This window comes from Haliotis rufescens, unplaced genomic scaffold (assembly GCF_023055435.1).
Source record: "Haliotis rufescens isolate VD_foot unplaced genomic scaffold, xgHalRufe1.0.p SCAF_19, whole genome shotgun sequence".
Lineage (NCBI taxonomy): Eukaryota > Metazoa > Mollusca > Gastropoda > Lepetellida > Haliotidae > Haliotis > Haliotis rufescens.
Window position 1 is genome coordinate 9,349,782 of NW_025963879.1, and position 25,732 is coordinate 9,375,513.

Sequence of the window (25,732 nt, forward strand, 5' to 3'; positions counted from 1 at the left end):
GTTTTTCCATTTTGTGACAAAATTATTGTCATCCAATTTTTTTTAAACAATCTTAAAATATCATTTCTGATATTTTGATGTTGACTTATAAAAATATTTTTCTCTTACTTTTCGGTAAATATGCATTGAATACCTATTGCTGATAACACATTTCGAATTTTACTTGTGCTGTCTTTGCACTTGTCTGGACAAATCACTGATATCTGGCATGATCATACTAAGTGGTAGGTAGAATTATGTCCTCTTTTTGTCCAATTCGGACCTCAATACACAACTTTTCTCTGTACCGCGATACGATGGAGTTCTCTCCCTTGTCAAACAGAGCGCGAGGCCCGGCTTTTACTCGGAGCTACTGATGTAAATAATGAACTTTTATCAGTAAAATATGCATAGTTTGATAACATGAATGATATCTGATACAGAGAACACGAATAATCATAACGGTTAGTGAGTGCATTTTGTTCCGCTCAGCGTACATGACAAGTACCGCCATACCCCGAGGTTGCAGGCTAAATAGAATAAGATACTGTAGGCCTACTGCAGTAACTGGTTTCAAACACTAAACACATCAATGGAGTGATCTATCTTTTCACTTTCAAATGGGGACAGTGTGAAGTGTGAAGTACGACATCCAGTTACTTATCAATCAGGTATTTTGAACTCGGATGGGAAAAAATCAAAGAGAATCTTTTTTTCTCCGTGTACGTTTCCACTCGGCAACCTACTTTAGAAACGTACTGGGACGTACCCGATTTTCGTGTTACTCTAAGCATATGGTCTCGTCATCAGCTGGTAGGCCTAATGTGTAATCGTGTTGAGAGAACGTTTGGTGACAGATCGTATTTGTTTCTTGATATTGGCAAGTAGCATTGATCTGTAGCCTATAGGTGGTGGGAATAGTTACACCTAATACAGACAAAATCAGATTGACGACAATGCCGATACCGGCAATAGGGTCGTAACAGGCCGGGACAGGATGAATAAGCCTGCTGACGAAGCATGCGGATCACCAGGCGTGACAAAAATCTCTTAGAATATTACGTTTCCGCTTCTGAAAACGTAATAATGAGCATATAGATCTAGGTAATTTAGGTATAGACACATCCAAGTGTTATTCTTACCACGTTGTCACTGGTAGCCCTTATTCAGTAATTGTGTAGACGTAGAGTCGGGTTCGGATGACACATCAGGTGATGTGGGTCTTCTCTTTTTTCCACTTGATTTTCATTGTTTCCATACCGCGAAGCTTGCTCGTTTTGGTTCAAAAGCGTATGGTTTTGTGAATTCTTGAAGGGTCAAGAGAACATCTTCGGACCAGTCAAGGTCTCACCATAATCTGGTACTTGATATCTTTTGCGTTGTGACAAGACAGGGACCCAGTTAAATTGGCAACAATTATGTCATAATCTAAGGGGGATAACTCAGGCCTGTTTAGCTCGGAAACCGAAGGCCTCATAACAGTATGACATTTTCACACTTATTGTGAGCTCGCTACATTGACTGTGACAAAAATGAGTGTATATTTTCAAACACTGATACTAACTTATTCTAAAATTGCATTTTGTTTAAAATAAGAAAGAAAGTGATTTTTGCGTGTACACTTCCCCTTTAAGCCTTACCATGACTCAAAGGTAGGAGGATGTCGCTTTGGTCGATGCTACCAGGAATTCCATACTACAAAAGTACTATGGCCAGGTATGTATCAGCGAATTGACACCTACATCAAATCTTGTCATGAATGTCAGGTTTCAAAGTGTTCTTTTCATGCAAAGCGTGCACTCATGGTACCAATGGGAACAGAAATCAGCTTTGAGAGATTGCATGTAGATATCCTTGGCTCTCTCCCCAAGACTCAACGAGGAAACAAGTACGTTCTGCTGGCCATAGATTCCTTCAGCAAATGGACAGAAGCCTTTCCCATGAAGACACAGGAAGCCAGTGAAGTTGCTTACCTACTCTTCAATGAAGTCTTTACCAGGTATGGCGCCCAAAGAACACTTCTCACCGACAATGGTAGACAATTTACATCCAAACTTGTCAACACCCTCTGCGAACTCATGGATGTTAAGCATTATACCACATCACCTTACCATCCTGAATCCATCGGAGAGTGTGAGAGACGCAATAGCACCATTACCCAGGTAATGAGAACGTACACCAATCAAAAACAAGATGATTGGGATACATTACTTCCATGCATCATGATGGCTCTTCGTCGTACGCCCTGTCAAAGTACGGGTCAATCACCTCATTATATGCTATTTGGTCGTGAAATGATGCTTCCTTTATATACAGCACTCAATCAAAGAGATACCCTCAGACAGGATACTCAACATCAACTCCAGAACATCATTGATAACCTCAAGGTTGCCCAGGAAATTGCCAGGGAAAACATTGCCATATTTCAAAAGAAGTCCAAAGCCCATCACGACCAGAAAGTAGCTCTTCCCAAGTTCCAAGTTGGAGATACTGTCTTGATGAACAACCAAAAAGTTAAGAAGGGATGCAGCCTAAAGCTCACCAGGAAATGGACTGGTCCTTGGTATATCTCCAACATTGGCCTCAACCACACCTACAAGGTACGTGACCGTCAGACGCAAAAAGAATACAAATCCTATGTTCATGCAAATCGTCTGAAGCCATACACTCTCAGGCCCAACATGGAAAACCATCCTGATTTTCATGGCACTACAGCAGATGATGTCACAAACCAGATAACCCAAAGGCAGGCCAATGATCATCACATCCTCAATCAAGCAGACCCGGACCCTGAGCCCCAGAATGCTCCTTCGGACCCTTCTGGTCAACCCCACACAACACCCTCCTCTCATCAAGCAGACCCGGACCCTGAGCCCCGGAATGCTCCTCCGGACCCTTCTGCTCAACCCCACACAACACCCTCCCCTCATCAAGCAGACCCAGACCCTGAGCCCCAGAATGCTCCTCTGGACCCTTCTGCACACCCACGTTCATTGGTCAGCCCCAACCCTGCACATCTGGACCATGAGCACCCAAAAGCTCCACCAGAAACATCTGCAAACCCAGGTCCACAGGATAAAGATCTAGTTAATCAGCATCAAGTGGGGCCAGCAAATCAAACTACTGATCTCTCTCCATTCTACCCAATTTGGAGAATTCTACACTTTAGGTGGAACAAAGGTAGGAAGGAATACAAGGTAAAATGGGTTGGACATCCTTCTTCATGGGTTCCTCAAGAAAATATTCAGCAAGATATTTGTGATGACTTCCATTCCAAGTGGACAGCAAGTGGACAAAGAAAGAAGAAATCAAGATTTTTCCGAAACAAAATCCAAATGCTCTTTAAATCATTCTCCTTTATTTTCACTTTCTTCGTTGGCCAACACTCTAACCTTACTCTCTACCCTCTTTAGAACAGGATGTAAATGGGCCTCAACCCATACAAGTTCATATTGTATCAGTGCTAGAAGGTGGTTATGCACGTGGTTGCCTCCTCACCCAGACTTATTTACATCTTATGTCATGATCTTATATTCTCTTCAGGTTCCTCCATCTTCAACAGCCTTATATTTGGATTGTTTCTGTTTGCCTTCTTGTCCACTGCCTCTACAGAAAAAAATCATCCAGCAAATTAACCCTGGGTTCTGATCTTCAAGCCAACCTTCACAGTTCAGTTTGGCGGTGACTACTGGCTTCACACTTATGAATTGGATCTCCCATCACACATTCATCTCACCCCAATGAATGGATGCAACCGAGATAATGCCACCTGTCATCTGGTAAATTTGATCCAATCTAATCAAAATTCTATTAAAACATGATGTGCAACTTTCATAAATGTAAAACTTTCACAAATTAATCATCTTCTCCCAATAGCAAAATTTTCCAAACATCAAAGAAGTAAAAGAGCATTTCTCTCTTTCATTGGTGAACTATCAAATCAGTTTTCTAAAAATATGTCCTCTTTCATGTACACTGTTGACCATCGACTTGAGAACACTCTTCATGGTTTCCAACTCAACCATGAATCCATTAGATATGCAACAGCAAGCATTAAAGCTTCCTATGACAGCCTTTGGGAAGCCTTTGTCTCCCTCTCCTCCATCCTCACCAATCAGATTGAACAGACTGCCATCATCGAACACAAGTTAGAAGAATTTAAACTTGGAGTTCAAGATCTGGTGAAAGGAAGTCTTTCACCATTACTGCTACAACCCCATATCCTTGCCCAAACTATTCATCATATTCAACGCCTCCTCAAGGATCAGTTTCCCAGTTTTGAGCTTTTACAAATTTCTCCAAATTTTTATTACAACCATGGCAAATTTGTCTTTGCACATACAGATTCTAATAAACTGTACATTACTATTAAATTTCCTGTTGCAGCAAACCCCCAACCTTTCACTCTCTATAACATTATATCACTTCCAGTTCCCATGAACGAATCCTCCAAGCAAGCCACACAGTTGTTGGATCTCCCCAATTATATTGCAGTCTCACGGGATCAACAACATTCTGTCACTCTTAATAACAATCTTGTTTCACAATGTTATGGCACTAATATGCACCACTCTCCTTTTATGGTTCCTTTTGTAGCATCAACAGTTCCCTCTTGTGAAACTGCACTATTTCAAAATAACAAGAAGGTGGTAAAACATCTTGGTAATTTCCAATTTACTTTACAGGAACAACCTTCTAAACTGTTAGAGCTAAAACCCTCCACACTTTTGGTTTATAACACACCTCTACTCACTCTTGTATGTCCTCATGGACAAAAGGTAATTCAAGGTTGTTCTTTTTGCATGATTATCATTCCTTGTCTCTGTTCTGCCAGCACTCAATCATACTTAATACCTGCTTGCTTAGGTAAATGCCAACATTATTCTCAAAGCAATATCACATATCTTCATCCTGTAAATTTGGCTCTCTTGCAACATTTCTTTCAGGATAATTCATTAACAGCTATTGCTGCGGATACAACATACCCTAATCCAATTTAAATCCAAATTAAAAATTTCCAAATTTATAATCATACATTTAATATTATCGTTGCCAGAGATCAAAAGGATCATCTAAGTCCCGCACGCATGGCCCAAAGTGTCAAAAATGAGCAGACTATCTTTCAGACCCTTACAGAGTCATATCTTGATGGTCAAATCAATGTAAAATCTTCAGGCTTTAGTTATCAGTTTTGGATGACTACTGTATCTTTAATTATTTCAGCCTTATCATTTTTTGCCATGGCTTGTATGTTCTTAAAATTAAGAACTGTTACTGCAGCCTTATGCTTAGTAAATAAAGCAGTCCCAGTCAAATCACAAATCCCTACATTTGAATATCATTACCCAACCCCTTCCGCAAATTCGTCTATTCACCTTTTATTAAAAACTGTGTATGATAACACTCCTATTGCTTTGTCATGTATTTGTCATCTCCTTTTTTGTATTATTTTACACAAATTATTCAAAAGGAGATCCAACCACACTCTCATTATGATTGAAATATCAACTGGATCTCTTTGTGAATTAGTCCCAGTTATGTCATTGTCATTATGTCCTTATCGGTTTATTTACGCCCCTTCTACTGTCACTGATCTTAAAGTTCAAGGTTATTTCTCCCCATTCCTTCATCTCAAATGGCCCAACTTTACAATTACAAATAAAATCACAAATCAATCCTTGTTTGTACCAGAAATCATCTCTATTTCAGCTTTAGCCGGTAGACACATTAAGAAAATTCTCAGCCAGCCATTTTCAGTTAATATTCTTTTAGTGTATCACAACATTTTTGAAGTTGTACAATTAAACCCCAATAATCATACTTAAACAAAAGTAGGCAAATTATTTTCTTCTGAGGACAAAAGATTTGTGTAGCCCCGGGGTATTGTTATCGTGTACATATTTGTCCCAATTCATTGAAAATTCCTTACATTATGTTAAATACAATTTATCAAAACTACAGCTTATATTATAATATAATATTCCCAACTTAATCTTATATACCTGTATATCCAAATACTTGTACATTTAAATTAGCTACCTTTATTATTCTACTTTTATTTCATTTTAATTAATTTACTTTCCAAATGTTTTATATAAACTTAATATTACTTTGATAAAAGTTATCCAGGCTTTTTCATTTTACATCCTACTTACATAAACAATAATCCGTCCAAATTCATACCCATAAGGCACAAAATCAACATGCCCAATGTCCAAACATAACCCCCTGTTATTTTAATTTTATACCCGTCAACGTCTACTAGTGAGCGTAGCTCAATCACCGTCAGTGTCCATCTACCCATCACCTCTAATTATCCCCCTTAGGCAAAGGATTACCGCAAGGCAAACATTATACCAGATGCATTGTTTTTAGAAAGTAATCCTCTAATCGTTAATGTCAAACAGTAGGTTAGTAAATCTTGGGAAATCAGTCAGTCATTACAAGCCTTAGGTCAGAAATTCTTATCCAATCAAAATTGGCGTTAGATACTTTGGGCCAATAACAGTAAAGGCGCAGTTCCAGCTCCTCGTCCTCTCAACTATATAAAACCAAGCAGATGCCCCTTTGGTAACCGTCGTGGTTCGTCAGTCAGTCGTCAGTCGTTCACACTGTTGTCATTACACAGTCATGGCTTACACAGAAAAGTCCATAAACAAGTCCCTCCCTAGGGAACTTGTTGGAGTTATCCTCCCTCTCCTCTCATAAAGGGTAGCTCACTACACCCTCAACGCCGATTTTTCGGCGGGCACTAAGGCGCTTACCATTACCTTTAATGGGAACCAGCCAAAACAGCCTAGACACAGGAGACTACTGTCTCAACCTCACCCTCAACGGCCTACCCAGGACCCTGCCATGGACACAGCTTCAGCCCGAGACTCCCACACTCATCAATCAAACCAAGCCCAAACTCAAGTCCCTGGGACTCATGTGAATATAAACTCTCAAACCTTGAAAAATTTGCCTGTATTAATCACATCTGATCAGTCTATGGACCCCCCCCCCCCCCCCCCCCCCCGCCCCCCTCCAGTCCCGTCCCATTTCACCCCTACCCCCCACCCCCACCCCCACCCCCACCCCCACCTCCACTTCCACACCCTCTGGCGCTCCCACCCAGGAGAAAAAACGGAAAAGAATCAACACCCCCACCCCTCCACCCCTATCAGACCATGCTACCCAGACTAAAATGATACCTACACCCCATACCCCCTGTTTAGACCAAACCACACAAACTCTTGTAATTGAACCACCCCTCACCCCAAGTCACCACCATTGACGCTCACACATCGCCTATCAAGGCCCCGGAGCTCTTCACCACCCCCACTCAAACTGACCCTTTCCAAAACACTTTCGTCACAGAAACTCAACTAACCTCAGATCTCACACAGCATGCCGACCAAATTCTCTCATCCCACTATCTCCTACCAACGCCACTAACACTTGAAGCCCCTGGCATTCGAATCTATAAAAGTACACATGGCAGATCTAAACTCCCATCATTCAGTACCTAAAGAAAGAACGTTTCGAACATCAAATCTCTACCATTCAAGATTTAAATTCCTTCCTGATTGATATTCAAGAACAGGGCATTCAACTAACCCCTCAGTTCATCATAAACACAACAGCTCACTTTATTAAAAATCCTATCTCCCGCTCTCCCTTCATGACTACAAATTAACTCAATTCCTTCTCAGCGGTTCACTTGCCTCCATTTACATAGGCCCCACGTGCCCTTCTCACCGCCTTTGCCACCCCCGTCTCCCAAATCACTAACTAATACACCTAAATAGTCTAAATATTTAGAACTTCCCAAACAAAACAAGGTCACTTAATTTTTGCTAATGTAAACAAACTTCTCCCAGTTCGGATCGGGATCCAAATTTCTAGCGCGGACTGTCTTCTACGACCTCCGCGCGGTCAAGCCTTCTAATCCAGCCTAAACAAACTCATTACCGTTTAACCATCCACCCAAGCTAACCAATCCCAGCGAGATGCACAGCGCACGACACAAGACCATACCGTACTCTCGCCCAACTATGCTATACACCAACTAGGATAGTTATAGGTATTAGGATACTACTATCTCCTTCCCCCGTCTCTGTGATAGGTTATTCCCGCCTTTACATTTTTTTGGGAATGGTGATTACTCTTATTATGATATTATTTATTGTTTTTTCCCCACCTTCCCCGTCTGCGAAATGCAGTAAATGCGAAGCGGACGTTAAACCACAAATATTCCTTCCTTCCTTCCTTTGGTATCACATCTGCTCAGGAATAAATACTGGAACTGTCTCCATCAACTCTGTGATTTATATTCTCAACTTTATGTTCTAAGGTAAGCTTGTATCCCTTGTTCAAATTATTTTGTTTACTTATTGTTTAGAAATGTTAGAAGTTGGACCAAATAACTTTGTTTAAACATGCAGTGAAGTTATCTCACTTGAACTGAGCACAGGTAATGTATTTATGTTGTCGTTGTACAATGTAAGTAATTATTTGGAATGTGTGTGTTTATAACGTTCTATTCAGTGTTGTTGCAATTAATTATAAAATGCAGTTAATATTTATATAATACTGCTTACAATTATCATTAATTGTATGTCATACTTTGTTGTGAATTATTGTATTTTAAATGTATTATACAGATCTCAACATTGTTGAGTTACCGCACATTTATCGTTAATGTTAGTATTATTAATACTATTGTAAACAGGCTAGTTTAAGGAAATGCCAAGGGCAATACTTATCATAAGCCTCCAGCTTTTTGAATGTGTACATATCTCAGCCCATATTATTAATATACATAAATTTTCATTATCTTGATAGAAGCAAAGGTGGTAGTCTGTATATCTGTGTAATCTTACGTGTATGTGCTTAGTCTCGAGTTTAATTATGTCCTTTCTACTTTCAGTATCCAGTTGATTGTAATATGTAAATGATATCAACTGTAGCCAGTCATCTTCCCGCCATTATCAACTCTACCATGCTAATTACCCCAACAATCAATTATCAACTCTATAAGTTTTTTCCCTCGAGAATATTCATTGATTAAATGTTAAATTGTAATGTTATGTAATATCTTATGTACATCTTTATTATTGTAAAAACTCGAAATTGTGTATTGAATGTATCTAGATCTGCTCAAGAATAAATACTGAAACTCTCGCCATCAAGCCTAAGTCTTCGAAGGGCAGTGACCCCCATGACCCTCTTAGTTATTGACCTATTACTATTCTGTCCATACCATCTAAAGTATATGCGGATGTTATAACCCACAGACTGTGTAAATATTAAGAAGGTAAAAACATCCTTGTCGATGAACAAAATGGTTTCATGTTTTGACCAAGTATATAGTTTACACAGTATTGCTAATAACAGAAAAAGTAAAAAAATCTCAACACTTGCTTGTTTCATTGATTTTAGAAAAGCATATAAAAACGTGGACCACTAAAATGGCCTAAGTTATTTCAAGTAGAGTTTATGGGATCAGTAACAAAACTATAAACAAAGCACGATGTCGAAATCAGGCGTGGTGAAAAAGAGGCCCACCGCAGTCAAGCTATCGTTGAAAGATTTAACCGGACATTAGCGGAATATTTGTTTGGCTATCAGTATGGGCTCGAAATGAAATCCGAGCGATTGAGATCAACCGAATGGGTGACACGATTATCAGCTGTTGTATCCGCGCTGAATAATGAAGTAACGAGATTATTCGGGAAGAAACCATCCGATGCGATTAAAATGATATCTGTGACTTCCGAATCTTCAGCACCGAGGAGAGGCAAAGAACAAAAACTTCCGGATAGAGTAAGCGTAAGATATTTATACCAGCCCGGTGAACTCGAAGGAGGCCTACGTCGCGCAACTGATCCGATTTGGTCCCTTAAGACATATAACATTAGTCGATTGGTTATGAAAGAAGGAGAGCCTATTTTTTATTATCTTAAAGATGGACCGGGCAGGGCATTTGTACGAGAAGAGTTGCTCATAGTTCCCAACGATACAGTATTACCGCCCTAAATAACCATAAGCGTAGGTCGTTACACCATCCTTATCAATCCATCTCTTTGTATCTAAGGGGGATAATGATGTCTTGTTCATTCTTAATCCATATATCCTATGATTGTAACTTCTTAAAGAGTTAATCTCGTGTTTGAACGTTCTACCATTGAATAATGCTTCTTTATACTGTTCGTGTTTGATATGCTTTTTTACCACATACTTTTTAACACCCTAAGCTTTTCTTATCTCTCCATTATCGGACTTCTTTATGGAATACATCTTAGGTCTTAATCCAACATACTCCGCTATAGGGGTCCCAGCACATTCATCCTTCATCTTACCTAACACCTTTTTATTTACAACGCGACCGCCTCCGTGGTCTTGTGGTAGAGCGTCCGCCCGGAGAGCGGAAGGTCCAGGGTTCGATCCCGGGCCGCGTCATACAAAAAGACGTTAAAAGATTGTACTTGTTGTTACCCTGCCTGGCGCTCGGCATTAAGGGGCTAAAACAAGGACTGGTCGGCTCGGAGTCAGTATACTGTGTCTGAGTGGGGTATTCATGTTAAACTGCGGCATGGTATCTCAGTGAGCTAGCACTATAAATCGGCATCAGTCCGGACTAGTACAAGCAGCCACACACACACAAACACGTGCATGCACGTCGCTATATAAGTGCAATAATCTTGGACGCGACGTTAAACCCCATTTCACCTCACCTCACCTTTATTTACAACGCTGTGCAGTGGATTATCTTTAGGGTAATCGCTCGTGTCATACATATCTATTTTTTCTGCCATATCTTTATAGACATCCTCGGTTTGTATTTCCATCAACAAAGAATCTGTGTCGGTATATAACACCTCACATCTATCACCGTATTGCTTCTTAAGTTCGTTGAAATAAAAGTCATACATTAAGTGTTTTGACAAGTCGAGAATACTCATACCAACGTACACTTGTCTGTTGAATTTTATATTACTCTTCTGCATATGCATCGCGGCTAAGTCATTATCGAATGTCTTGCTTCTGTTAAAAGCCGGACTGGCTATAAGTTTCCTGAGTCTTTCTTCCTCATTAGACCTGACTAATTTAACATCAACACGCTTCCTTAGATTCTCCATAGTTTTACCAAATACTGAGTTATTCATGAGCTTATATAGGTTCTTTTTCGAAATCGCTGGTAGCTATCTTTCTTAAATCTGTGTTCAGCCTTATATAGGGCTCCATCCAAGGGCTTTGATCAAACTTTAGAACCCTGTGTATTTTCTTTAGTTTCATGCCTAACGATAGATATAACTGGAGATTTCTGTAGTGAACTATACTAGCCACATTAAGAAACTGTGCACGGAGAAAATATAGATATAAGGACACACCGTCCATATATGAAATATAGGTTTGAACACAGCAATTATTGGAGACATTCAAACGCGCATGCACGTGCCATGCGATATGACGTCATTGATGGGGGCCTATGGACGTGCAATGTGTTACTGCACGTGCATCCTGTGCAGCTGTACACAGCATGTGCAACTCAAAATTCGCTGTCACTTTGGAAAGCATGATCTGTGGTCATTCAAAAATTCAAAACTTCTCAGACGCAGACACAAGCATATCACAAGCAAATCATGCCAAGATTGACAGCTGCACAGCGTCATGAAGCCATTGGAAAGGTCCGAGCGGGGATGAGGCAACAACAAGTGGCAACACAGTTCCAATGTCATCGTAACACGATATCAGCATTGGTGAGGCGTTATCAGAACACAAATGACGTTGCCGACCACCCACGTTCAGGACGTCCCCGAGTAACGACGCCAAGACAGGACAGATGGATTCGAGTTTCACATCTCCAACACAGGTTCCAAACGGCAGTAACGACGTCCCAGACTATTCCTGGACTGCGCTGTATCCATCCCAACACTGTCAGGAATCGTTTACGTCAGTACGGGATTCGACCGCGACGCCCTGCCATACGTCCCATCCTGACACACCGTCTTGAGTCAACCGTCTAAGATGGTGTCGAAATCATGTTCGCCAATCTCGAATATGGTGGAGAAATGTTGTCTTTACAGATGAATCGAGGTTCAACATTTCCCACAGTGATGGGCGCCAACCGGCGTTTGGGAGAACGTTATGCACGCAACTGTATTGTGGAGAGGAATCGTTTTGGAGGTGGTTCTGTGATGATTTGGGGTGGAATAACAGCACGGCACCGAACCCCTTTGGTGGTTTTTCAGGCCAATCTCACCAGAGATCAGATTTTGAGGCCTGTGGTCACTCCTTTCCTGCAACGTCATGGCCCGGGATTGACATTTCAACAGGACAACGCTCGTCCTCACACGGCTAGGGTCGCAATGGATTTCCTTCACCATAACAATGTCATGTTACTGCCATGGCCTGCAGTTTCTCGAGATCTCTCCCCAATAGAGCATGTGTGGGATGAAATGGAGCGCCGTCTGCGTCGTCTTCCACATCCTCCAGATAACGTCCGTGACTTCCATGCCCATTTGGTGGACTCAATGCGTCGCCGATGCACTGCTGTGATTCACGCACAGGGTGGTCATACCCGTTATTGACTTTGTGACTTTGTCGTATGACCCCCTACTCCATTTTGATCTTCTGACGTCATCGTAACAGATGTTGTTCAGGTCCCGTTGACATTTTCTTATGGTCCGATCATTCAGCTGCTACAGCGTCTGCATCATTTTGTTCTTGCTGTGTTGTATTTCAATCCAGAATATATTTTCTCCGTGCACAGTTTCTTTATGTGGCTAGTATATATATTTTGTCTTATCCATCAAATTTGGTACGAGTTTTTCTACGTTAGCTAACCTAGTATTACCCATCAAGGAGTGTTGATATTCCGACATCCAATCTTTATTAACCATTAATCTTTCGGGAGCTAGCGGATAACTGTTATGATCTTTATGTAATGAATTTGGATATTCCAAGTCAACTTCTAGTATGTACCCTTTATTCACATTGATATTATGGATATCATCCACTTTGATATCGACCCACTCAAAACCACCCGTGGGTAAAGGTTGATTCATAGCCCATCCGTACAAATTGTTGGCGTCGAGATATAATATATGCGTGTCGGGTTTACTCAGATCATATCCTTCCACTAATTTATTATTAGCCTTAGAATACCTTTTCGCTACCATCGATATACCACCTCTTAATCCTTTCTCAATAAACAAGTGCATATCGGAATTGATGAGTAATTTTAGTTCTACACTGGTCTTCTTCAGCAATGCATCACACGATAGTCCGGGACTGGAATAGTACCAGGCCGGATCAAAGCCGTATTGTTTTAAACATGTCTTTCTAAATATCTCGAATATATCGGCGAGTAACAGTACATCAGTTTTTAAGTACAGATCGTGATAATCGCCTAAATTCTTACAACCTAATTTATCCCACACCGTCAGAGCGTGTTCATAATCGGCATCGGTTATTTTAGATTCTGTTAAGTTACTATAGAATGATTCAAGGGGTGGTAATTTAGTTTCATCAAATCTCGACCAATCATCCATATATTCGTAAGGATATACACCTTTTCTCAGCAACAAATGACGCGTTAACCTATCGGTATATTGATTTGTTATGGCAAAGTCATCGGGATTGTTCGCATTAGCTAAATTGTCCAGGGAAGATAACAGAAACTGAACGGAGTCTATGAATCTAAGTCCATTACTTTGCTTTATCCTGGCTTTCCCATCCTTGTCCCTATAATGTATAGTTTTAGTCAACAAGAACGATATGTATTTTCCATATTATTAGGAATACACGTTAAGCCGCCATCGGTCTTTGAGATAGCTTGCATAATGAGATGTGAATCGTATCCCCTAAGGTTATGAAACACAACGGGGATGGGTATTGTTTGAGAATTCATTTTTAGTTTCAAGTTACACTCGTTATGCGCGGATCCCCGATAATTACCCGTGACGTGGCAATGATCTCTTACGGAATCCCCATTCAGGGGTTTATTACAAACATGACAACTCGATGACCTCTTATAGTCCCTCCAATCATCCCTCGTCATACACATGGGTTTCTTACGCGATAAATTTTCCCTGATTATTCTCCCTTCGTTTTGTAGATATTCTAGGAACTTTCCTGCTGCATCGGGACCTCTGTAAATCACGGGCGGGTTTGTTTTCCCATCATACCTTACAACTATATATCCAAACCCACAAGGAATATGTTCTTGAGTTTTGTACGTAAAACTACTATCTTGATTATTGTGTTCAGTATTTTCTATAGGTTTGACAAGCGCTTCGAAGTCGGCATAAATTACGTATGGTACTGGCATTTGATTACAATAATGTTCAAATTTTAATATATTTTTCCCCTCTTTAGGCATATCAATCCTGATAGCATTCTGTCCAACACCTCTACAGTCTTCTTTATGCGCTTCTAATAGATCTTGTCTGCTGTACCCATGTAGGCATCTTTCGCAGAAATATTTCTTTTCTTTTTGGGTTGTTTGATCATATAATAGTCTGCTTAAACTCTTTATCCATGTATAATGATATTTTCCATCTTTTTCAATCAGAAATGAATTGATTCTGGGAATATGTTCCGTAGCGGAGCTTATCCTGTGTAAAACAATTCCTTTAGAAGAATGTCAGAAAACATTTATAGCTAAATTATTTTGCTTTTCTACCTTATCAATTTGTGATATTGGTGTAGGTTCATCTATACCATCAAGGTTGAGCCCATCATTTTGAGGATAGCTAGAAGGTCTTTCCGGATGTTTGTCTACGGGGAACAATGCAGATCTTATCATCATTCTTAAACAGTCATCGGATTTATTTTTTACATTAATTATGGCTTTTTTCATTTTATAATACGGGGGTAAATCTATATAAGATCCACCTTTGAAGGGCATATAATTTGCTATATCTAAATATAAACTATCGATTTTATCCACACCCGAACCCGAAGCTCTATTAGTCCAATGTTCTAAAGTTTCCTGTATCCTCTGAATTGATGTATCCAATGATGCGTTTATAGTATGGGATTCGGTTATAACTTCTTGATTGCTTCAAAATATGGTTCGGTATATTCAGTGCTAATGTCTGTGTAACTTTTACTCAATGACATTTTAATCGTCAGCTGGTAATTTATACTATGTAAATCATCTAATTCCTCATTAATTTTACTCGATATGATGGGCTTAACATCATTAACATCCATGTTGGAATTAATATCCATCTTCCAACCTCTTAGATATTTACCAATGCCGGCGGATGTGGGTACAAATTTTAATTCTTGTTGTTTTTTCTCAATATTATCAACATCATCTTGTTGTTTATTATCAACATCATTATTATCTAGTAAAGTGATCAATTCAGCTTTTCTCATTTGAGAATAACCTCTCAGCCCACTGTTTTTTGCTTGAGCTTTGAGTTCTCTTACAGTCTGGGGTTTGTTGTATTCCAAACCGAGTAAATCGATCAATTCAGCTTTTCTCATTCGAGAATATCCATGTAGACCACGTTGTTTTGCTAAAGCCTTCAACCCTCTCACAAAAACCATTGTGGTTTAATGGTATATGCAAAATGAGTCAAATGTCTAATTGGTTATTTTTCATATATCTAAATATGTATTCTCCCCAACCTATTCCTCTCATTTATGTAATCTCTCTTCCTAGCGTAAATAATCTGGTTCCTGACCCTACCAGCACCGTGTTTCTTACATAAACAATAACGACCTTTGATCCCTATCCCACATACAGAACATGTATAGTTTATATTTCCCCACCTGATGTAATAAGAGTGTATACCACAGTAAATACCAACAGAACGTCGGTTACATTGAGTCTGCTTCCCCATGAGTGTAAATCTGCACAGATTCATGGTTATACATCCATCATATCATTTGTCTAAATGCAAATCACATCTCCACTGGTGAGACATGGCTATTTATAGATTAGCAGTCAGAGTGACTCGCTCGCCCGCCCTAACTAGGTCATGGTTTATGCGTAGTTATTGTGTAGCTATAAATAGCCCCAGCAGTCAACCCAAATATTATGAATATTATCTCTCGGTTTATGTGAGCCTCTGACGGTGTATAAAACTGACTTATTGTTGGTCTTGGCAAGTTTTTTCCCATGAACGAGGAAGTATTCGTGCATGGCAGATTCGACATCCTTAAACGTTTCAATTGAATGTCCCTCCCTACGCAGTTCATCATGAATAAAATCTAATCTCTCCATTCTCCATCTGGTCCATTGTGACTGGGCTCCTTCGAGTTGTTCTAATGCTTTATTATGTCTTTTCTGCTCAGACCCTCTTATACTAGAAAATAAAAAATTACTCCCCGAAAAAGCTAGAGCATTAACAACAGCTCCACCGACCATCATTGCAATTGATGCCATAGTTATATGAATATAATATATTCAAATGTTTAATTACTTCATTATGTCTTCCGGGATAAGCCTTTGTTTGATGAGCATATCTTTTGTTGCCATAGCCAATCCAATATCGAGAATGACCATACCGATATCATAACCATTAAAATCTAGCTTGGGTGGTGTGACTTTAGTAATCATTTTAGCTATACCAGCATAGCCAATGGCCAAGCCGCTGACCACTGCTGAATGATACGTTGCGTTTACCAACATTTTACCGTCTGTAACTGGAGTAGTCATGCTTCTTATAGCATTATATGAGGGCTAAACTCTAATTGAACTTCTTGTTGTGACATCGTGGCTGACGTTTTCTCTTCTCCAGTCTTATAAAACAACCATACAGCCGCTATAGCAACAACTCCTACTAGTGCCAAAGTTTTAATCAGACGAATATTTGAATTATGCATTAGTTTCACTTTCCTCGCAAGCCCCCCCCCCCCATCCTACCAGCCGCGATTTTTCTGGGATTCTTAGTAACTCTGGCTTGTTTTTGTGGTTGTGGTTGTGGTGCAATTGCTGGTATTTCCTCATTCACTATCTGTTCTGTTTGTGTTGCAATCTGGGTTATTTCCTCGTTCACAATCTGTTGTGTTTCCGCAATCTGTTGTGGTGTCACTTGTTGAGTCTCCATTATTATTAAGTGGGGACGTATGTTTAAATTGACTTTACCTAGCCGTTATTAAAGCCGTGGTGGGTGGAGCTAAGAACATTCCGTATCTATGATAAAACTCACAGCTCACTGAGCTTATAGCGTGTTCGATGAATGGGTCTTTCTCGAGAAATTCGCATAAATACATGTGATGTTCTGCCAGGATAGGAAGAAACGTACTAGCTACGACTGTGTATAGTTGTAACATAGCCGACCCTATCGTTTTAGTCATGGTAGCTCCCAGTCTAGACTCGTAACACGCGTACAGTTTTTTTAATTTCTTCGTCGGTCATGTTATCAATTTTTTCGATGGTATAATTTTCCCCCAAATATTGGGAACATTTTCCACCGGCTACCAAAGCGGCGAGTCTTTCTCTATGTTTATCTAAAGATTTATCTGTCATAGGTTCTTCTGCATGTTGATCAGGTTCTTTGAGCATTTGTTCGATGAGTTCGTCGCATTCCATAATGTAATACCTAAGGAGATATTTAAGTCTAACATAATATAATATGACATATCCAATACAGCCCGTAATAATAAACTGTTGCAAAAGAATGAGGATTTCAAACCACATTATGTCATATTAACCGCTAATGTTCAATTTATCGTATTTTTACTATAATTTTGCTATATATGCTATAATTTTGCTATATTTGCTATTATTTTGCCATATTTTTGCAATATTTGCTATAATTTTGCCAAATTTTTTATATAATTTTGCTACATTTGCCAAGCAATTGCATAAGCAGCTGGTTGATCGGTTTTTAATAAGAGTTTACAGTGCTTCGTTGAAGCTAACAGTTTTCTGACTTTATCTCGTTCGAGCTTGGTATAAATAACATCATTTTCGCGTAGACATTCCTCGAATGAATCTCGGTCTTTGCAATGAAACAGGGCTACCCATTTGGTCTGCTCTCTGAGATCTTTCAGGACAGAGTTGTATTTTTGAGTAAGTACTCAAACGCTATGCTGAGTATGCCGTCCGGAGAATGCTAAATACGAAAGCATATCTTTCTTTTTGGTGAGTTCTTTACTCGCACTGCAGTCGTCTATTACGAAAAGGGTTGATTCTCCTTTGTATTTTTCGTGACATACTCGTAAACATTCTTGTAAACGATCGCCCAGATCGACTCTGTGTACCCCATCGTCATTCATTACCCATTCTCTCGATAGGTATGTTTTATTAAAGCTTATAGTCGGGCACAGAATAATAATATGATCGAAAACGTCCCGATAATGACTTTCTAAAATATCTAGAATAAAAGCTGTTTTTCCACAACCCGTTTGCCCGCATATGATAGCGCAGTGCGGTTCTTTAGGTCAAAGATTATCAATAGATTGCTTGCACGAATCGTCCATTCTGTATATTAAGTTGCGCGTCCATAATCACGTACAAATATATGTTTAATTTACCAGCCGCTTCCTGTAGCTTCGTTATCTGTATAGTAACACCCTCGCTAGCATTTTGTATTCTCCGCCCACTGCCGTGTAGTTGGTCGTCGTCCGTTGTTCACCCATCGATACACCTCCGAGAGTCAGATCTTCCTGTATACTGGTTACGAATTTGTCTGGCTAATTCAGGATCTGTTATCATATCATACTCCAGCGAGATATTGTCAATGGAATAGCTAGCATCTTCAGCAGCTCTGATTACACTGCCGTCGTCATTAAAAGTGAGTTTGTATTCTAACCTATCGCCAAGGGATGCTTGATAAAAGGGCATGTGGGAATCTAGTTATTCAAAGTCGAGCGGAATATAGAATATAGCGGTTACCTAATGCGCCGACAACAGCGAGATCTTTTACGACGGTATTATCACCATTTTCAGCACCCACACGCAGTCTCAATGTGTTCCGATTAAAAATACCTTGGTACTCTAAGTTTTCCCGTTCTTTATCCGTTCTCCAGAGATCCATGTAACAATAGTATACATCACTATCATCGATACTCAAAACTTCATAACCGCTAATTTTAATTGCGATTTTCTTAACAATAGCACGACCTATGTTCTGAACGGGCTCCCTGTTAAAGTGGGTAGAAGTCAAACTAATCGTAAATGCTAGTCGGACAGTTCCCGGAACTAACACATCGTGAGCGCCGAGATTAGGAAAGCGAACCAGAAGCGTTTGATTCTGATTGATGGTACTAGGGTTATTAGTTATAGTTACAGACTGGCGAATTGCTTTGACCCCTAATGGATCTCGAAGTCTATGTTCTGGGTTTAACTTGCGACTGTATTGCGAAGACATTGTTATATTGAAAATATGTAACCTTATGTTTAATATAAAAAATGGATGATATTAATCTTGATAACATAACTGATACTAGTACAATCGAAGAGGGTACTGATGAAACCAGCTTTGGTGGCATGAATCTTACCGATGAACTTTTACAATCAACCGTCAATGATTATTACGATGCCTTTAAAGAAACCACAATTGGTCGTGACTATTCAAAGTTTGAATTAGATAGGAAAGGAATATTGCGACTGAGTGGCGCTCCAGATATTGATCTTATGAATTCTCATACTCGTAAGCCCCTAGCTTTATCTACGATAGCCGGTAAACACGGTATCAGCACTGTTTGTGATGAATTAGGTTTTGTGGACTTGTCACGACGAAAAGAAATTTCCGCGAAGACGACTAAGGTTCTTCGGACTGTGCGTACTGAACTCTGTAACATAGATAATTTGGAAGAAAGCTCGAAGGTGGCCTCGGACGGTCAGTGTATCACCATATTCAGAGTTCAGTATTAGGGAATTACGAGGTCTTGACAAGGCAATGCTAACAAAGCGGGGAGAACTCATCAATAATATAGCCAAGCTATCCAAACTCGACAAGCATATAGCTTATGAGAAAACAAAACTTGAACAGGCCGGTGATGAATTCAGCAGACGTCGCGTTGCAGAAAGATTGCGTAACTCAGAAGACGAAAGATCGGCCCGGCTCGAGGCTGCTTCGAGGCTGCTTCGTTCACAAATCAGTCGAATTCAAGAAACTATCGATCAAGTCCTCAACGATGACACTACACTGGCCGATAAAATTAAAACATTGTTCAGAGAAGAGGGGATAACCATTGCCAGTATTTTAACCGCGTTGGGATTTATTATATCGACTTTGACTCTCGCGTTTACCGGTGGCAGTGGACAACCCACACCTCCGACACACCCTAGTGATAGGGGTGGCATAAAAGAGTGGATAAAAAAGCATTTAAAAGCATTAGGTTCAGCACTGGGAAAGCTCGCTTGGAAAGCTGCGTCTGCACTTCCCGGTATAATAGGGAATATAGTTTCCTGGCTCTTGAATTTATTAGCTAAGACCACCACTTGGCTTAGTCAAAACTTGTGGGCACTGATCGTAGCAATTGCAGGGCTGTTGTACGTATCCGCTAAGAACTATTTAACCAAATCATGAGTAAACCAGCCGCAACTCCACCTACTTCAAGCGCTGTTTTTTACATCGATATGTTGTTGATTTTTAGCCGCAATATGCGGTGGCACTTGTGGTTGTGCGTAAGTAGATGTGTTAGTAGATATCTGTGGCTTGACTATTCCCGTTTCGCCTGTGTTTGTTTGCGTTATTAATTCGGTGTTAATATCTGAATTTATACCTGGTTTTTGTTGATAGGTAGCAATAACAATTTTATTATTATAGCCTATCACTTGACTGATCTTAAGTTCCATATTACTCGGAGACATGTATAGTCCCGGCGCATAAACGTAGTCCACTTTGGATTGAGCGTACTGTAATACATCTTGATAACGCTTTATAGAAGATGGTATGTCAACTGGTGAATTAATAGCATCCTCAACATTTGCGACAAACTGTTTTTGCACATCGAGTGCTATCCCAGAACCGATTATTCCCGTAAGTGTTTATGATTGTGCACCAAGAATTGCCCATACATAAGTTCTTATTGATTCATTAACTCTTACAACTCCTGGGTTAGTAAAATATTTTTCTGTTTTATCATTAAGAAATTCATTCCAAGCGTTTGCGGTATCATTCAGTTGTACAAATTTTGTAACAATATAAGCCAAACCACCCTTAAAACCCATAAGATCTCCTCTCCAATTGTTACTCGAAAGCTCCCAGCCCTGAATAAGATTATGCAATCTTACAAAAAGATTGTTTTTCTGTAACAACTTAAAGGGATCGAATGGTTAATGAGTTTTTTTAACTAAATCATCGCTTTCTTCTTTAACAGTTCTTTTTCCGCTGTACGGAACACCTAGACCATGGTTAATTCCTTTAATACGCCAATCTTTACTCGTAGAAATATTAAATTCCTGACAAATACGTTCATACGCGAACCTATTGTACGGATTATTTGATGCATTCCATGCTCGATCCTGCGGTAATGGGGCACTCATTTTTTTTAAGTATACGTCTAATCTGATAATACACGTGACAATAAAACAGACTTATTTAGTTCAAATCCTGGGGCATAAAGAGATACACCACATCCTGTTGTGGCACACAATATGGCAAAGTTTAACTGATTCTGCCAAAATTGCATCGGATTGTGAAACCAATCGTGCACCATTTTATCGCTAGTTGATGGGTATTAAAGCGTATGCTCCTTCAATGATGAATTTTTTAAACCTTTGGGAGTTAGTCTCAAACAAAATGAGTCGAATGGGATGCTGATTTTGAACTGTGGAGAAAAGGAAATAATTCTTCTCTCATACTTAGAAGTTACACTTGGATTTAATCTTAAAACGGGAATAATGCGATCCAACCAAACACAGCATGGAGATAAATTACCCGATTTAGTTCCCTATATAAAGAGTTGTGCATCCATCTTGATCAGATGAGTACAACGGATAATATTCAACTCGAAAGTCCTTCAACTCTACTCAGATCTATTCCAGTCAAAGATGAAAAATACAATAGTGGTAGAATGGAATCTTTCTCATCATTACAATATAAAAAATTAAAGCATGGTATTATTTCAGATCTCAAAATTTCTGTATTAGATGTAAAATACCAACCTGTACATATAGGATACTTGAGTGTAAGACTCCATATTATAAATAATGGTTGATTCATCAGGCCCTGGAACGCTCAGACAATGTTATACAATTGCGCTTTCCGATCTCGGAGACACAGAAGGATTCGGTAAACCCGGTACCGATGGTAAGTTATACGCTTTACACTTACAAGATAATGTATACAAGCGGAAAGAAGTTACATTCACAGGTAATCTAGGAGATTTAAGCGATGTCGACATTAGTAGACTCCATAAAAACACCTCGTATAATCTTACTCACAACGATGATAATAAATGGACTATGGTTGAAGCAAACATCGAGTGGCTACTGAATATCGTCATTACCCCACCGTATGTGATGATGGGTAAAGCACATAATATAACTTAGATAATAAATAGTGGCATCGTACTCGCGGCTTATATCCCATAAAAACGAAAAATGATATTAAACAGAACTTGAGTGCAATACCTAATATTTCTATGCTTATTATTGAAGTCTTGTTCGGAGATGCACCGGAAATATTCGAAATATTACCTGGTCTAGCGATTAAATGGCTCAAGAAACACGAGAGTCGACGTTGCAGTATTATTCATATTGGAGCATCACCCGTTGCAACCCTTGAGGGGGTCCAAATTATTAAAAGTGACAGTATTTCTCTTACTAAGATATTCTTGCCGTAAAATATACATTTGATAAGGTTGATGTATACTCTCAAAACATTTAAGGAAGACCAATTAAAGACTATTATATGACCGTAATATACACTATGAGTTTATATCCGGCGATCGATGAAAAGATGGATGCTGTTGATGGATTTCGATTACATCAAAAAAGCGACAAAAAACATCGAATAGAGAAGGAGAGGGAGTTAAGACTTGGATTGTATAAAAAGTATCGCAGAGCCGTGAATTCTCTGGACGGAGTTGACTCTGCACTTGTGACAGCTGGCATGGGACTCGGTGTAGCCGGTGTCAGTTTACTATTAACTATAATCGCCGCGCCTATCGTGATTGGCATGGAAATAGCGGCTGGAGTCTCAGGACTGGCAGGAATAATGATAAAATTTATTTCTCGTAAGTTGCAAAAGAAAGCATTAAAACATGATAATATTTGGATACTCGCCGAGGCAAAGTTGAACAGCATTGAGGATCATATTTCAACAGCAATGGCTAATTGTAAGATAGCCGAGGAGGAGTTTCGTTTAGTGCTGTCGGAACTCGCCAAATACAACGTAATGAAGCAGGAGATTCGATCCAATTCTTGTTAGACCAGTGGTATTAGCGAAGACGATAAAAAAAGTTCATAGAACAGGGGAGACAACAAGCACGTCAATTATTCCGTGCCAAAACCAAAGAACTGGTTGGAAATTAAAAATAGATTGCTTCCTATCATTAGATCACATTTAGAAGAATGCTTACATAAGTATATAATAATGGAAAATTACAAACCAACAAAGGAAGAACTCGAAAAGGCTATCAAAGCATTTATGCTCAGGGACAAAATTATCAAATGGAGAGAATTACCACAAGGTATATATTATATCATTGATATCAAACCAACCATATACGGTCATCAATTGTTTCTTTCCAATTACCAAGAAGAGTATATAGTCTGGTCTCCTAGTAAAATGAAAGAAGAACTTAGTAAAAATGTTGAATATCACTTTGTTAAAAATAATGGTATACGTATTAGTAAAAATAATAGAGAATATTTTCATTACAATTTAGTTTAATCTTATGACTATCTTTGAATCGCATCATCATTTTTGCATAAAAAATTCCATCTGTAGTGGTGGTATAGGTATATAAATCTGGCTCCAGTGGAAGTGGTCCAGAACCCCATTACCTATAAAAATGTATATCATAGAAGCATTGATTGACTCCAGGTGGTGGTGAGCTAGAGTCAATTTAGTTTAATCTCATGACTATTGTTGAATCGCATCATCATTTTTGCATGAAAAATTCCCCCTGTAGTGGTGGTATAGGTATATAAATCTGGCTCCAGTGGAAGTGGTCCAGAACCCCCATTACCTATACTACTTACCAGTGATCAAACTGCGTCTGATGTCTACTGTCCTGTAAACAGTATAGAACTCCACTATCGACTGCAACATCGTCTACACCGGCATTACCATGGATATGGCTGCAATCACGTGTGCAAAATGGCCATTTGACATTTTGTCACATTTCTTTTTATCATGAAAATTGTTTCGAGAGTATATCACTTCAAATGTTTTTGGGTATAATCATAATCAAACCTTATTCAGAATAACCTAGCAGTTAAATTTATGTCATCTCCCTATGATTGCAAAACAAAATGTAAAACGTTCAATTTACTTATGACTAGTCAAAGTAAATTTGTTTTCAAGACACTGTCGTAATACTATTTTTGTGTTTTACCAGTATTATTTGAGCCATCTTGTCTTCCAAGAGAGGCAAACAAACCAGCCCTTGCTCAATCTCTGTATTCTCTGTTGCAGAACCCTGACTGGGAGCCGCCTGCAGCTGATGCATAGACACATTTTGGCTTGGATGGTTGAGCGTGTGGTGTGGCCACGTGGATCGACGTACAATGGTATAGCCTTTAATTGTATGCGGGTTATGTTTGAAGGAGGTGTGGGAAAGCCACTGTTGTATATATGAGAGGCTTGGAAGGTAATGTTTAGTGGCAATGTCGTTATCTGTTTATCTAAAGATTCCAACAAGTAGAAGTGTATTCACCTTCTGCGATGCTCCAGATGAATGGATGTGAGCACAAACATGCCAGAGGAGATGCTGATTTGACGATTGTGCAGACAGCAGCCGTGGGTGCGAAAGATCAGATAATAATTGTCACTGGAGATGACACTGACTTGCTGTAGCTTTTATGTTGCAATGCAGTTACAGAATTGCATGAATTATACTTCATGTCTGAGCAAAAGCTGAATACGAAGAAGAAAAGAAAATTTGGAAAGTTAAAGAGATAAAAAAAATCCAAGGCACAGACATGTGGCAGACAGTCGTGTGTTCGGTGCTGGCTAAGGAGTGTCTCTTAGTAAAGCTTTCATCATGTGTTATGGTAGACATATGGAGGATATTTCCAGATTTGTCACATCAGTGACAAGAACGATGTAATTCCCTATTTTGACTTGTACCATTTGTTCCCGTGTTTTTTTCAGGTGAACAATTGACTTGCCCTTGCATGTGCTTGTGACGGGTGCCACCAGTGGGGCAAGATACGCTCACCTTTTCGCGAAAGCCAGGTATCATCACTATTTCATAGTGATTCATAAACACATGCTCATGATATAGTCGGAATCGTACAATCGAAGATATTTTGGCAGATATTTCTTATTAGTATGGAATGGGTTTTGTCGCTTTTATTTCAAAGAAGTTGAAATTAGATGTACATTTAAAATTACAAGCTGACATCTTCATCAGGTGTTCAAAAAGAAGAAGATGCGACTGTAGCTGGAGGGCAAGCCATGGTTAGTTTGTACAGTGGTCAGGCAGGTACTAGTTTGGATACGTTGCGCCATCTTCGGTTTCGTGAGAAGGTTTCCTCGAGCACTGCATTTGTGCAGCTTCATAACCTCCCACCAACTTCAGCAGCAGCTAAGCAGCGCTATCTGCATGTGTACTTCCTTGTAGAAGAATGGAAGGGCGAAAAAACATCTGATATGTTTCCACAGAAATGGGGGTGGGAACTCAA

The 25,732-nt window shown here is 39.5% G+C and overlaps 1 protein-coding gene across 1 annotated transcript; it reads left to right on the forward strand.

Annotated features, from left to right (window-relative positions):
- Window positions 1-1,790: 1,790 nt before the first annotated feature.
- LOC124113317 lies at window positions 1,791-24,557 on the forward strand. The gene is made up of 3 exons (XM_046473600.1): window positions 1,791-2,141; window positions 2,346-3,080; window positions 24,522-24,557. Exons 1-3 carry the CDS (start codon window positions 1,791-1,793, stop codon window positions 24,555-24,557), a joined length of 1,122 nt encoding a protein of 373 aa, XP_046329556.1.
- Window positions 24,558-25,732: the final 1,175 nt, after the last annotated feature.